General features: G+C 54.3%; 1 protein-coding gene across 6 annotated transcripts in view; it reads right to left on the bottom strand.

The window, feature by feature from the left end:
• Window positions 1–776: 776 nt before the first annotated feature.
• Window positions 777–12616, bottom strand: part of P2RY6 (pyrimidinergic receptor P2Y6) — a 36971-nt gene continuing 25131 nt past the window's right edge. For 3 of the 6 annotated variants that reach the window (XM_021675082.2, XM_012456932.3, XM_012456931.3), the window contains exons 2-3: window positions 4282–4367; window positions 777–3640 (exon numbers count right to left, since the gene is read on the bottom strand). In XM_021675082.2, coding sequence (XP_021530757.2) covers window positions 2620–3606 — 987 coding nt within the window. In that variant the 5' untranslated portion in view covers window positions 3607–3640; window positions 4282–4367 and the 3' untranslated portion in view covers window positions 777–2619. Of the gene's footprint in view, window positions 3641–4281; window positions 4368–7151; window positions 7284–12616 lie in introns of those variants that run through there. The other 3 variants (XM_021675084.2, XM_021675083.2, XM_012456933.3) reach the window with 2 other exon arrangements.

Genomic DNA, 12616 nt, shown 5'->3' with positions numbered 1-12616 from the left:
CCTGTAATCCTAGCACTTTGGGAGACCAAGGCAGGAGGATCGCCTGAGGTCAGGAGTTCGAGACCAGCCTGAGCAACATGGTGAAACCCTGTCTTTATTAAAATATAAAAAACACCTGGGTGTGGTGGCAGGCGCCTGTAATCCCAGCTACTTGGGAGGTTGAGGCAAGAGAATTGCTGGGATTACAGGTGTGAGCCACTGCGCCTGGCTGGGTATGGGGTCTTGTGTGCTACAATTCCCCTTTGCTGTCTCCTCCAGGGACCTTTGATAAAGATGCCTTTCCAAGGCTTTTTAAGGTTCAGATCCGTGTTTGACCTGCCTCCTTATGAGATGGCCTCAAGGCAGCTTTCTGGGTACCCACAGGTCAGAACAATGGGCCTGAGAGGGCAGGAGTGGAACACAGTGGAATAGTCTGTCATGAGACCAGTCAGCAGACTTCCAGCCGTGGGACCTCCACCAAGGAGCCTCCTGGTGGCCCTGAGGCTCTCAAGCTGCTGGCTCCTCCGTTTAGAATGAAGCAATGTTGAACGGTTGTTTCCCCTCACTTTGGGGCCTGGTGGAAGTACCCTAGGTACAGAAGACACCCCACAGTTGAAAGAACCACATTTGAAGAGGTGGATGAAGGAGAGGGATCTGGGGCTCATCCTCACATTGAATGCTCTGGCTCTACCCAGCTCTTTTCCTGGCCGCCGCCTTCCACACACCCAGGCCTCACCCCAACCCACCCATCCCCCATTTAATTGAAACTCGCTGTTGCTTTACAGCCAATTTCTCTCTCTCTCTCTCTCTTTGAGACAAAGTCTTGCTCTGTCACCCAGGCTGGAGTGCAGCGGTGCAATCTCAGCTCACTGCAATCTCCCCGCCCAGGTTCAAGTGATTCCTGTGCTTCAGCCTCCAGAGTAGCGTGGGCTACAGGCGCCTGCCACTACACCCAGCTAATTTTTGTATTTTTTAGTAGAGAAGAGGTTTTGTCATGTTGGCCAGGCTGGTCTCAAACTCCTGACCCCAAGTGATCCATCCGCCTCGGCCTCCCAAAGTACTGGGATTACAGGCATGAGCCACCACTCCTGGCTTATTTTAATTTTTTTAGAGACAGGGTATCCCTCTGTTGCTCAGGCTGGAATGCACTGGCATGATCCTAGCTCACCGTAACCTTGAACTCAGTGCCTCAGCCTCCCGAGTAGCTAGTACTACAGGCACACACCACCACATCAGGGTAATATTTTAATTTTTTTGTAGAGACAGGGTCTTACTGTATTGTCCAGCTGGTCTCAAACTCCTGGGCTCAAGCATTCCTCCTGCCTTGGCCTCCCAAAGTGCTGAGATTACAGGCATGAGCACATGAACACTTGGTCCCCTGCCTCTTCTTTTTTTGTTGTTTTGAGACGGAGTATCGCTTTTGTTGCCCAGGCTGGAGTGCAATGGCATGATCTCGGCTCACTGCAACCACCACCTCCCGGGTTCAAGCGATTCTCCTGCCTCAGCCTCCCAAGTAGCTGGGATTACAGGCATGTGCCACCAGCTAATTTTGTAGGTTTAGTGGAGACCGGGTTTCTCCATGCTGGTCAGGCTCGTCTTGAACTCCTGACCTCAGGTGATCCACCCGCCTCGGCCTCCCAAAGTGCTGGGATTACAGACATGAGCCACTGTGCCCAGCGGCAGCCTCCTGCCTCCTCTAAGAAACTCCACCCTATTGCTCCCCTCACTGACCTCCCACAGCCTGGAGCATCTGGCCAACTCTTGCCCTTATCTGGAGGGTGACTGAGGCACAGCTCCCATTTTCTCAGCTTTCACACACTTGAGGCCATGTGTCCTCCGCTCCAGTCCTCTGTCTGCCCAGGGCAGAGCCCAGCATGAGGCTGACACGACTGGATATGCATAGAGCATACCGGGGCTATATTAAAGTGCTCCCCACTTCTGCTTGCCAGGTTCCCACTCAGCCCTCAACACCTACCTCAGATGTTCCCTCCTCAGAGAGGTCTTTCCTGACTCCCTGGACTGGGTCATGGCCACCCTCTCCAGCCATACTTCCCTCTGTACAACGCTGATGTTGCTGTGCCAGTCCGTACTTCCAGCAGTTGGGAGCCTGTATGGACCAGGGCTAGCACTGGTTCTTCTAGAGTCTCAGAACCAACCCAGGCCTGAGCACAAGGTGTCAGTAAAGGCTTGCTAAATAAATGGAATATCCCTCCTCTCCAGAGAGCTCATAGTCATCCCTCAAAACCCAGATCAAATGCCCCTTCCCAGAAGCTCTCACTTCCCACTCTCATGTTCCCTCATCCCCTTCATTGGTGACTCAAAGCATGGAGCATACCCCTTGATGACAGTACATGTCACACTGTATTTTTGTGAGCACCTTAACGTGGTTTCCCCAGCTCTCCACGGCTGACTGGGACTTCTCAAGAGCCAGGCTCAGGCCTGTCCATCTCCATGCCCACAGGGCCTAGGCCAGAGAAGGGCTGAATAAATAGTTGTTGGTGAGTTTCTGGGTCCTGTGAGGGACTTTCCTCCATGCACAGCTGAGCTGAGCTCTAATTCTCTGCATGGTTTGGGGTTGGTGGGGCTCCCAGAGCCCCAGCCACAATGGCAAACGTAAAGGCTGCCCACGCCCTGGAGGGCTCAGCAACCTCGCCTCTGCCATTTGGCTGTGAGTTTCTGTAGGAGCTCATGTGGCCGCCGGCGGAACTTCTTCTGGGTGAAGTAGAAGAGGATGGGGTCCAGCACGCTGTTGGCGCTGGCAAATGACCGCGTGCCTTTGTAGGCTGCCGCAAAGGCCTCCAGCACAGGGCAGGAGACGCCCGGCGCCGAGCGCACTGCCAGGTAGGCTGTCTTGGTGATGTGAAAAGGCAGGAAGCTGATGGCAAAGGCAGCGGCCACCACCACGGCCATACGGGCTGCCTTGCCACGCCGCTCCTGGGCTACAGGCCCTGCCGGGCCATCCTGGCGGCACAGGCGGCGAGCCAGGAGACAGTAGCAGGCCAGCAGGGCAGCAAAGGGCAGCAGGAAGCCGATGACAGTGAGAGCCATGCCATAGGGCATGTAGCTGGTGGCCAGGTCGGGCGGGCTGAGGTCATAGCAAACGGTGCGGTTACGCTGGATGCCTGTGGCAGCAAAGATGGCTGTGGGCAGGCACTGGGCTGTCACGGCCAGCCACACGGCTACACACACTAGCCAGGCGGCCCGGCGGCCCCCACGTTTGTGCCAGGGGGCCAGTGGGTGGCAGATGCCCAGGTAGCGCTGGAAGCTGATGCAGGTGAGGAAGAGGATGCTGCCGTGCAGGTTGGCGTAGAAGAGGAAGCGGACCAGGCGGCAGGCGAAGTCGCCAAAGGGCCAGTGGTCACCTTGGGCGTAGTTGTAGATGAGCAGGGGCAGGGAGCAGGCATACAGTAGGTCGGCCAGGGCGAGGTTTAAGGTGTACACGGCCGTGCGGGTCAGGGCCCGGCGGGACATGCAGATCTGGGCAATGATGCAGACGTTCAGTGGCAGGCCAGCCGCCAGCACAGCCGAATACACAGGTGGCAGCAGCAGTTGCTTGAAGTTCTCGCGGAAGACACAGGTGGTGGGTGGCAAGCCCAGAGCCTGGCCTGTGCCATTGTTCCGCTCCATGGCTGCCCAGCTGGATTTCCTACGTTCAGAGAGGCTAGGAAAGCAACACACAGCCTGTCAGTGACGTGCTCACTCACCACCCAGCAGGCTCTGCCCCTACTTGAGCCTTGATTTCTCTGTCTGAACGGTGAGGGCACCAACTTTGTCAACTCTGCTACTCTAACCACCCCATGGAAGCCCCACACAGACCTCACTTCGAGAAAACTTGGAATACAATAAAGCTCATGCTTGGGAGCAATCTGATTCACTTTGTTTCTATGGTACTCATTTTCCTTCAGCCTTCCTAGTGAACTTCTATTCATCCTTCAAAGCCCTGGTCATATGTCTCTTTCTCTGTTAGTGGAGACTGATGGACTCGGGTTTGAATCCCAACTCTGCTATGTATTTGCTACGTGACCTTGAGGTGGTGATTTCATTTTATCGGAGAAATGGGGGTATGTGGTGCCTGCCTCTCAGGGATGTCACGAGGTTATAAGCGCTAAATCATGCTGTGCAGGGCTGCCCCGGGCTCCCTGAGGTGTGGAGACTGGTCATGGTGGATCTGTGTGCTTCTCAAGACTAGGACTCGCTTGAGGAGAGGGGCCAGGTCCCATGTCTCTCTATGTCTTAGCCCAGGGTCTGGGGCAGAAAGGGCCCTGATAACTCTTAGTTAACCAATATGAAGGGTCCACACACCAGGAGCTCACTGAGGACAGCACCCATCTCCTCAGCCTGAACTCCACCTTCCAAAGCCATGGTCCTTCTGGCAGACGTCTTGTTATCTGTAAAATAGGGAAGGAGGTGATTCCCAGTTTCCCACTGCATCTTTCCACTTGAGGCTACAAAGGTGGGTTTGGCAGCGCCTCTGACATCACAGCGCCCCCTGGCGCCCAGAGTGAAAACAGTGTCCCTGAAGGCGGATGGGTGAGGGACCATGTCATTCGTTTATCCGGACACAGTGAGGGGCAGGGACTGCTCCTTTATTCGTGAGTCAGAGCAGAGTCAGAACCAGAGCCCAGCTGCCCAGTCCAGAAGAGACAGCTTAGTGTAGCCCACAGACATGGGATGTATAGGTTACTTGGCCAACTTCAGAGCTTGGCAGGCCTGGATTGAAATGTTGCTCCCCTACTTCCGTGCTGTGTGACGCGGGGCATATCACAGTGTCCTCATCAGTGACATGTGCAGTGATGACATTCGGTGGTGCTCGATAAATGCCATGCCATTGCATTCTACATCTTGTCCCTCCTTTCATTCTTTCAGGCTGGGTTTTGGGAGAGCCAGTGGCACAAATACCCTAAGGGGTTCCCTGCTGGGGTAAGTCTGACTCCTAGACATTCACCTCTAAACTGACATTGTCATATTACTGGTGTCTAGAGAAAATTTGCAACTTAAATCCAATGGGCCTTTGAGATAGTGAGTCTAATCCTCCTCTCTTCCCATTTTACAGATGGGAAAAACTGAGGCCCAGAAAAAATATGAAGTCCTGCAGATGCATTCAGTAGGTGGTAAAGGGTTCAGGCAAAGTATATGGATTCTGATCCAGATGCTCAGGTTCAAGTCCCAGCTATGCCATGGATGAGCTATGTGGTTTGAGCACACTAGTTAAACTCAGTCCTCCAGATTCCCCATCTGTAAAATGAGATGAGATAGTACCTGCCTTATAAGATTCTTGTGAAGATCAGTTCCCGGCATGGAGCCAAGTGTTTGCTGTTCTTAATATACCTACTAAGTAAGGTTATGGGATTTTTAAGTTATATCAGAGAAAGATACATGCCTCCCAACTTACAGTTTCATTTTGGTGAAGCTATTTTACCCCAATTCTGGGCAAAATGATAATGTTGAATTCTGTAGTCTGCATCCCATACCCCATGTCACCTTCAGTTATCAAAGATTCTTTGTGGGGCTTTAGCCCGTATGCTAGGAGTGCTGGCTTCCCAGCTAGGACAAGGTAGGCACCACGGGGAGGTCAGAGGAAGAAACACACCAGCTCCCCCATAGCATAGCCAGGAAGCCAGGATTAGCACAAGCAGAGAACGTCCACTCATCTCTTCATTCATTGGTTCAGGCCATTCTCATTCACGTGTTCATTCTTTCGTTTTCACATGACAGGCATTCACTGAGTCCACCCTGCCAGCTAGATACATGAAGGTATAGTGTAAAGGTGGACGTGGAGATACAGGGATACAGATACAGATACACAAGTCTGATGGAGAAGACCAGTGTGAGCCACTGGATGGAAGAGACTTTTCAGAGCAGAATGAAAGACAGAGCAAGGTCCAGGTGTTTAGGAGGATTTCCATGGGTACAGAAGGGTGTGAGGACAGCCTGGGTGAGGAGGAAGGCTGAGGGACACAGCAGCCTTCTACCACGTTCTCCTCCTCACCATAACCCTCTGTCCTTGCAGACTGGTCTCTTCTCACACAGGGTCTGACAAAGAAATCTGAGGAGAAAGAAAACTGCTGGTTCCTTGGGGCTGACCTTCGAGAGGCAGCCTCTGGCCCTCCCTGCCTCTCTCCTCACACAGTCTGAGGAGACCAGTCTGCAAGGGAAGCAGGTTTTGAGGAGGAGAAGGTGTTAGAGGGGTGCTGTGTCCTTCAACCTTCCTTTGGGTGGCCCTCACCCTCAGATCCCACCCCCAGGGACAACCCTCGGTCTTAGATGCCTGGGGACTGCAGTCTGCCTCTCCCACGTGCCGGTGAGACTGATCCTCCTGGGACCACCTCCCTTCCCTCTTGGAAGGAGGCAGGGGGCTGCAGGAGGGGATCTGGGGCCCAGCTCTCTGGGCAAACCTTCAGGGCGGTGTCAGGAAAGACTGGCCTGGCCGTCGCCCCAGCTCCCTGGTCTACTTTTGAGGGCCTAGGAGAGCTGAGCTGTTCTCCCAGTTCCGGGGCGGGGGCCAGCCTTGGTGCCGGGGTGGGGGTGCGGGATTTGCTTGGTTCCCACCTCCAGGCAGCAGCTGATCTTAGCTCTCACATCACTCACCAGCTCTTGGGTCCTAAGTCCGGGACCAGAACAGATCCCAGCCTCTTCCTGGGCTGGACTCTCCCCATGGTGGGGGGCTTGCCAACAACTGGCTCTGACTACATCCTTCTTCGCATCCCTCTGCCCTCTGGGGAAAAGCCCAAACCCTTTTCCTGACATTCAAGACCCCGTCAAGCCCTCCAGCCCTGTCTGAAGTATGTCAGGGCCACTCCACTCCTCCCTCCACCCTTGCCCCTTCCCCTCTCATCACACATCCCCAAGACATGGAGACGGCCACACAGCCAGTGGCAGCCAGAGAGCCAGACTCCCTCTCCAGCCTCCCAGCTCCACTGTTCCCTTCACACAAAGTGCCATTCAACTCATCTGCATTTGTCAGAATCCTGTGTCTATCTAGCTTCAGAGCTCACCTTGCTTCTTCCTTTCTGGGCCTTTTCTCCCTTCCTCTGGGGCCCCCCAACTCTGTGGGCCTCCTTTAGGTCAGCGCTGACCCCAGCCCACCCTTAGTCACAGTTCCCTGTGTGCAGCCACCCTTCACCCCCCAACCCCTGCACTGACCCATGGCCCCAAGACGCACCCACACTCACAGGCAGCCTCCTGTCCCTGCAGCAAGCTGGTGGTCCCAAGTGTGTTGGGGAAAGGGAAGCCGGAGCTGAGGCTCCCACTCTCCTGCCTCGGCCACGCTGAAACTCCTCTGACAGGGTGAGCAGCTTCCTCTGTTTCCTGGCAGGGCTGTCTCTGACTAAAAGAGCCCCTGTGGGGGCCACCGGTTCCCTCCCATCCCCAACACCACGCCTAGTGCCTGGCGGAAACTGGGTTTAAAGGGGCGAGGAGGTGGAAAAAAGGCGTCCTTCCCGGAACATTCCCCAACCCCAGCAGGAGAAAGCGGGGGATGGGGGCAGAGGAAGAGGGGTAGGGGAGAACCAGAGACTGCTAGCCCACAGAACCAGCAGTTTTCTTTCTGCCCAGACCTCTCTTGGTCTTCTCAGCTGTCAAACGGGTAGGGCAGGGATTAGAGAGCTCTCAGCTCCTCCTTAAGCTATAACACTCAGAGCCACAGGGTGAACATTCCTCCTCCCAGACACTCGCTCCTTCATCCAGCCTTCCTTCCCTCATTCAACAGCTCACTCACCAACATGTCTGTCTACCCATCTTTCCAGCACCGAGCATCTATTTCCAACACTTCATATGGCAATCCACTAAGACACCAACTTACTCAGCTGCCCTCTCCCTCCCTCCTTCCCTCTTCTCCTTTTCTCCACACACATTTATCAAGTACCTACTCTGTGTCACCAGATCCTCCCATGTTCCCCCTTTCCGCAGTGACTGCCCCCCGACATGGCAGGTGCAGAGCATGTGAGGAGTGATGGACGTGGGCAGTGGAGATAAGCCCCTGAGAAAGCAGCAGCCTGTGCCACATGCTCCCCACCACCTCCTCACCACCAAACTGGCCTCACAGCTGTTAGAAGCACCAGAGTAGGAGATGTGGCTCCTCACTGTCCTGGGGAGGTCAGCTCCAGGGGTGGAGGCAGCATTCCAGGAGGGCAACCTGGAGGAAGTGGGCTTTGGTTTGGAGAAGCTGAGGCAGCACGGCGGGTGGCAGGGGAGGATGGCATGGGGAAAGAATGGTGCCCTGGGAGTTCAAGGCCCAGGTTCTTACTCTACCTTTGCCCCCAGTCACTGTCTGAGATAAGCCTCTCCCTTCTCTGAGCCTCCTTGGTAGAATATGGTCATACTGACCACCAGTGTGCTGGGAGGATGAAGCGCCACTCAGGGCAGCTCATCTTCTACCCTGGGAGGTGCTGAGGAGAATCCTAGAGCCTGAGAGCATCAGAGCTGAAGGTGCCCTTAAAGGCACCGATGTCAGCCGCGCGCGGTGGCTCACGCCTGTAATCCCAGCACTTTGGGAGGCCAAGGCAGGTAGATCACAAGGTCAAGAGTTTGAGATCAGGTTGACCAACATGGTGAAACTCTGTCTGTACTAAAAATACAAAAATTAGCCAGGTGTGGTGGTATGTGCCTATAATCCCAGCTACTCAGGAGGCTGAGGCAGAAGAATTGCTTGAACTCGGGAGGTGAGGGTTGCAGTGAGCCGAGACTGTGCCATTGCACTCCAGCCTGGGTGACAGAGTGAGACTCCGTCTCAAAAAAACAAACAAACAAATAAAAAAGGCACCGATCGGCTGGGTGCGGTGGCTCACGCCTGTAATCCCAGCACTTTGGGAGGCCGAGGCGGGTGGATCACGAGGTCAAGAGATCGAGACCATCCTGGTCAACATGGTGAAACCCCGTCTCTACTAAAAATACAAAAATTAGCTGGGCAGGGTGGTGCATGCCTGTAATCCCAGCTACTCAGGAGGCTGAGGCAGGAGAATTGCCTGAACCCAGGAGGTGGAGGTTGCGGTGAGCCAAGATCGCGCCATTGCACTCCAGCCTGAGTAACAAGAGCGAAATTCAGTCTCAAAAAAAAAAAAAAAAGGCACCGATCTCTCCCCAAAGCCTTTTTTTCCCAGCAAGGGGATTGAGGAACAGGGTGGGAACCCAAAGTTTGGATCACACTGAGAAAAATCAGATTTGAATTTCCAGTAAACACTTGGTCAGTTGTGCACAGATTGAGCACCTACTGCTTACTCAGGCCTATGCTAAGGGGTCGCTTCCGCTTGCTGACTGTGGACCTCCTGGTCGGATGTGAGCTGTGCTGTGGCTCAGGAAAGCAAGGTGGCCTTCAGCTCAGCAGCCAGTCCTTTGCTGGGTCCCCAGGACAACTTCCCATAGCCACTCCCAGCAGGTCGGGTCACTGTCCCAGGAATGGGAATGGCTCTGAGGGCTCCTTGCGGGTATCGAAACCAGGGCAGGGCTTGGGTTAGATGCCTAAGTGGTCTCAGTTTCTGCCACCTGGATGGACAGGAAATACAAAGCTGTCCCTATCATGCCTCATCCAGAGGACCCAGAAGTGCAGATCTGGAGACCCCTAATCCCACCGCTCTGCTCAGATAAGGGCACTTGGACTAACCTCGGAGGGGAAGGGAAGGCTCATGGGGCTCCACCTGACGGAGGGAAGAAGAAACTAAGGCCAGTTACCCCCTCTCCCCCTCTTCTCAGGGGTTCAAGGACATACAAGAGGCCTGGCCTGGCACCTCAACAACCACTGAGCACCCATTAGCCACTGGCCTTTTAGTTCTTTGCCTTCCTAACAGAGTCTAGGTTTGAGGACTCTCAAAACATTGAAACCACAGCATCCTAGGGCTTGGAACTTCAAAGAACCTCAGGATGACTGAATTGGAGCAAAGGAACCGCCCTGCTCTCACCAGGCCTTAGATTTGCCCATGGACCTGCCTAGGCCTAGAGGAGGGGGTGGGGCCCAGGAGGGAGCACTCAGGCTGAGGGGTCATGGGTGCACCTGGGAGAGTAACCCGCAAAGCTCCTGGAGAAAGCATGTCCACTGCTGGGCAATGAAGGGCCAGAGAGACCTGGACACATAACAAGGCTGAAGAGGGCGTCCCAGGCAGGAGGCCCAGTGTGGGCAAGGGCACAGAAGTGGGGAATGAGCTTACCCTCTGTGAGAAATAAATAAATATAGAAGCCAGAGCAATGGATGAGCTGTGCAAAGTGGGGGCCTCAGATGGGAGGCGTGAGGGGGACTGGCCTGTTATGAAACCTCCAAGGCAGAGCCTCCCTCTGGCAGAGATTCTCCCTCCTTGGCCTCCCAAAGTGCTGGGATTACAGGCATATACCACTGTGCCCAGATGGTGTCTTTTCTTTCTTTCTTTTCTTTTTTTTAATCTTTATTTTTTTTGAGACAAAGTCTCGCTCTGTAGCCCAGGCTGGAGTGCAGTGGCGGGATCTCAGTTCACTGAAACCTCCGCTTCTCGGTCCCAGTTCAAGCAATTCTCCTGCCTCAGCCTCCAGAGTAGCTGGGATTACAGGCACACACTACCATGCCTAGCCAATTTTTTGGTACTTTTAGTAGAGACAGGCACATGCCTAGCCAATTTTTTGGTAATTTTAGTAGAGACAGGGTTCCACCATGTTGGCCAGGCTGTTTTTGAACTCCTGACCTCGTGAGCCGCATGCCTCGGCTTCCCAAAGTGCTGGGATTACAGGTGTGAGTCACCGCACCTGGCCTTTTTTTTCTTTTTTTTGATCATAGTTTCACTCTTGTTGCCCAGGCTGGAGTGCAGTGGCACGATCTTGGCTCACTGGAATCTCCGCCTCCCAAGTTCAAGCGATTCTCCTGCCTCAGTCTCACGAGTAGCGGGGATTACAGGTGTCCACCACCACACCCAGATAATTTTTGTATTTTTAGTAGAGATGAGGTTTCACTATGTTGGCCAGGCTGGTCTTGAACGCCTGACGTCAGGTGATCCTCCCGCCTCCATCTCCCAAAGTGTTAGGATTACAGGCATGAGCCACCGCACCCAGCGCCAGTGTCATTTCTTAAATGCCTATTCTGTACCAGATGTTTTATCTGTAGTTCTGGGCAATTTGGTGGGGGGTTGCTTATTCCCTCCCCTTTACAGATGAGGAAACTAAGGCTTAGGAAGGGGATTCCCAAGGGAATTGGGTCTTCCCTGCACTGAGGTCCTGTAGCCATGAGATGGCGCCAGTGGACAGCCAGCCATGCTCCTTCACATAGCCAGGGAGGGGTGAGGGCAAGGCCCGTCTGCCCACAGCTGGGGCCTCCCCTCCGGGCTGCCACTGAGTGGCCTTGGGACTGGGTTTCCAATCTCAGTTCCTCTTGGCCCACTCCCCCACCTTCCTCCTACTCACCCTCCCCAGATGAGCTGAAGCCCTTGCTCTCAGGTTCTCACCCTGGTCCATGTGGTCACAGGAGCCACTGGCCCTGACTGTCTGAGGTAGAGGCCCTGGACTCAGGCATCCACCGCCAATCTCCACTCCGGGTACACCTTCGGCAAAACTCCGAAGCCTCTCACCTCACAGTGGGGACAGCCTCTGCCAATTTCCTTTATTCAGTTCAGGCGACAACCATGGGGCCAGTTGTAGAGCAGGAGAAATTCTATATGGACATAGGAAGAAATGACAAGGGACCAGGCCCTTCAGGCTGCATAGATCCCATAGGATCATATCCCTATATGCATAGGCTGCATAGATCCCATAGGATCATATCCCTATATGCATAGGCTGCATAGATCCCATAGGATCATATCCCTATATGCATAGGCTGCATAGATCCCATAGGATCATATCATAGATCATATCTCGGGATGAACTTCACATGACCCCACAGCCTCCCCTATCCCCTGAGGCCTTCATATCTAGCAGGGATGAGGGGACCTGTCGGCCAAAGGCAGAAGCTGGAAGCCTGAGTCACTGTCTGCCAGCCAGCTGAGGCAGGAACCAGCTCAGACCAGGCTGGACGTGGGAAGAGGCTTCCTAACCTTGGCCTGCCTGCCTGCTGGGAAATAAGACCTGGAAACCCCCTTGCTGGGCCCCTGGACCGTGAGTTAGCAGCAAGGGCACAGGATGACAGGGGTCAAGAGTTAGCTTCCTTCCCCTGAGGAGTCAGAAAGGCTGGAATCCACCACCAACTTGCTGTGTGACCTAGAGTGAGCCACCTACCCTCTCTGAGCCTGGGTAAACAGGGCTATTTATGGTACCTACCTACCATACAGAGTCACTATACCCTCTGTGCCCCAGTCATCAACCCAATCCTGATTCTAGGTGGCCTCTAGCCTGGGGCAGGGTTGCCCCTGGAGCCCACCTGAGGCCAGGTTCCTAATGCCAGTAGCTCCCTGGCACCCAGAAGACAGATGGCAGGAAGCAAAGTCCTCCCACCTGGAAGAGTTCTGGTCCTACCTGTGGCATCTGGCTGGCTACAGGACAAACCTGGCAGGCGGGAACATGGAGGGCAGGGGCCCTGATTTCTCCTCTCCTTTCCCACTTCCCCTTCTCAACTCCTATTCGCAGGAATTAAAGTTAAAACTGAAACAGCCATTTTCAGTGAAAGGAAGAGGAAGCTGCAGCTTTGGGGAATTTGGGGGTTGGGGCTTCCTCGTTTGGTTTCTCTCCAGCCTTTTCAAATATAGCAAAG

The sequence above is a fragment of the Aotus nancymaae genome, unplaced genomic scaffold (genome assembly GCF_030222135.1).
Source record: "Aotus nancymaae isolate 86718 unplaced genomic scaffold, 86718_ANA_hifiasm-v0.15.2.pri h1tg000059l, whole genome shotgun sequence".
In the NCBI taxonomy this organism is placed as follows: Eukaryota; Metazoa; Chordata; class Mammalia; order Primates; family Aotidae; genus Aotus; species Aotus nancymaae.
Note: the sequence above shows the minus strand (reverse complement) of the source record. Positions and strands in the feature narration are given on the sequence as shown.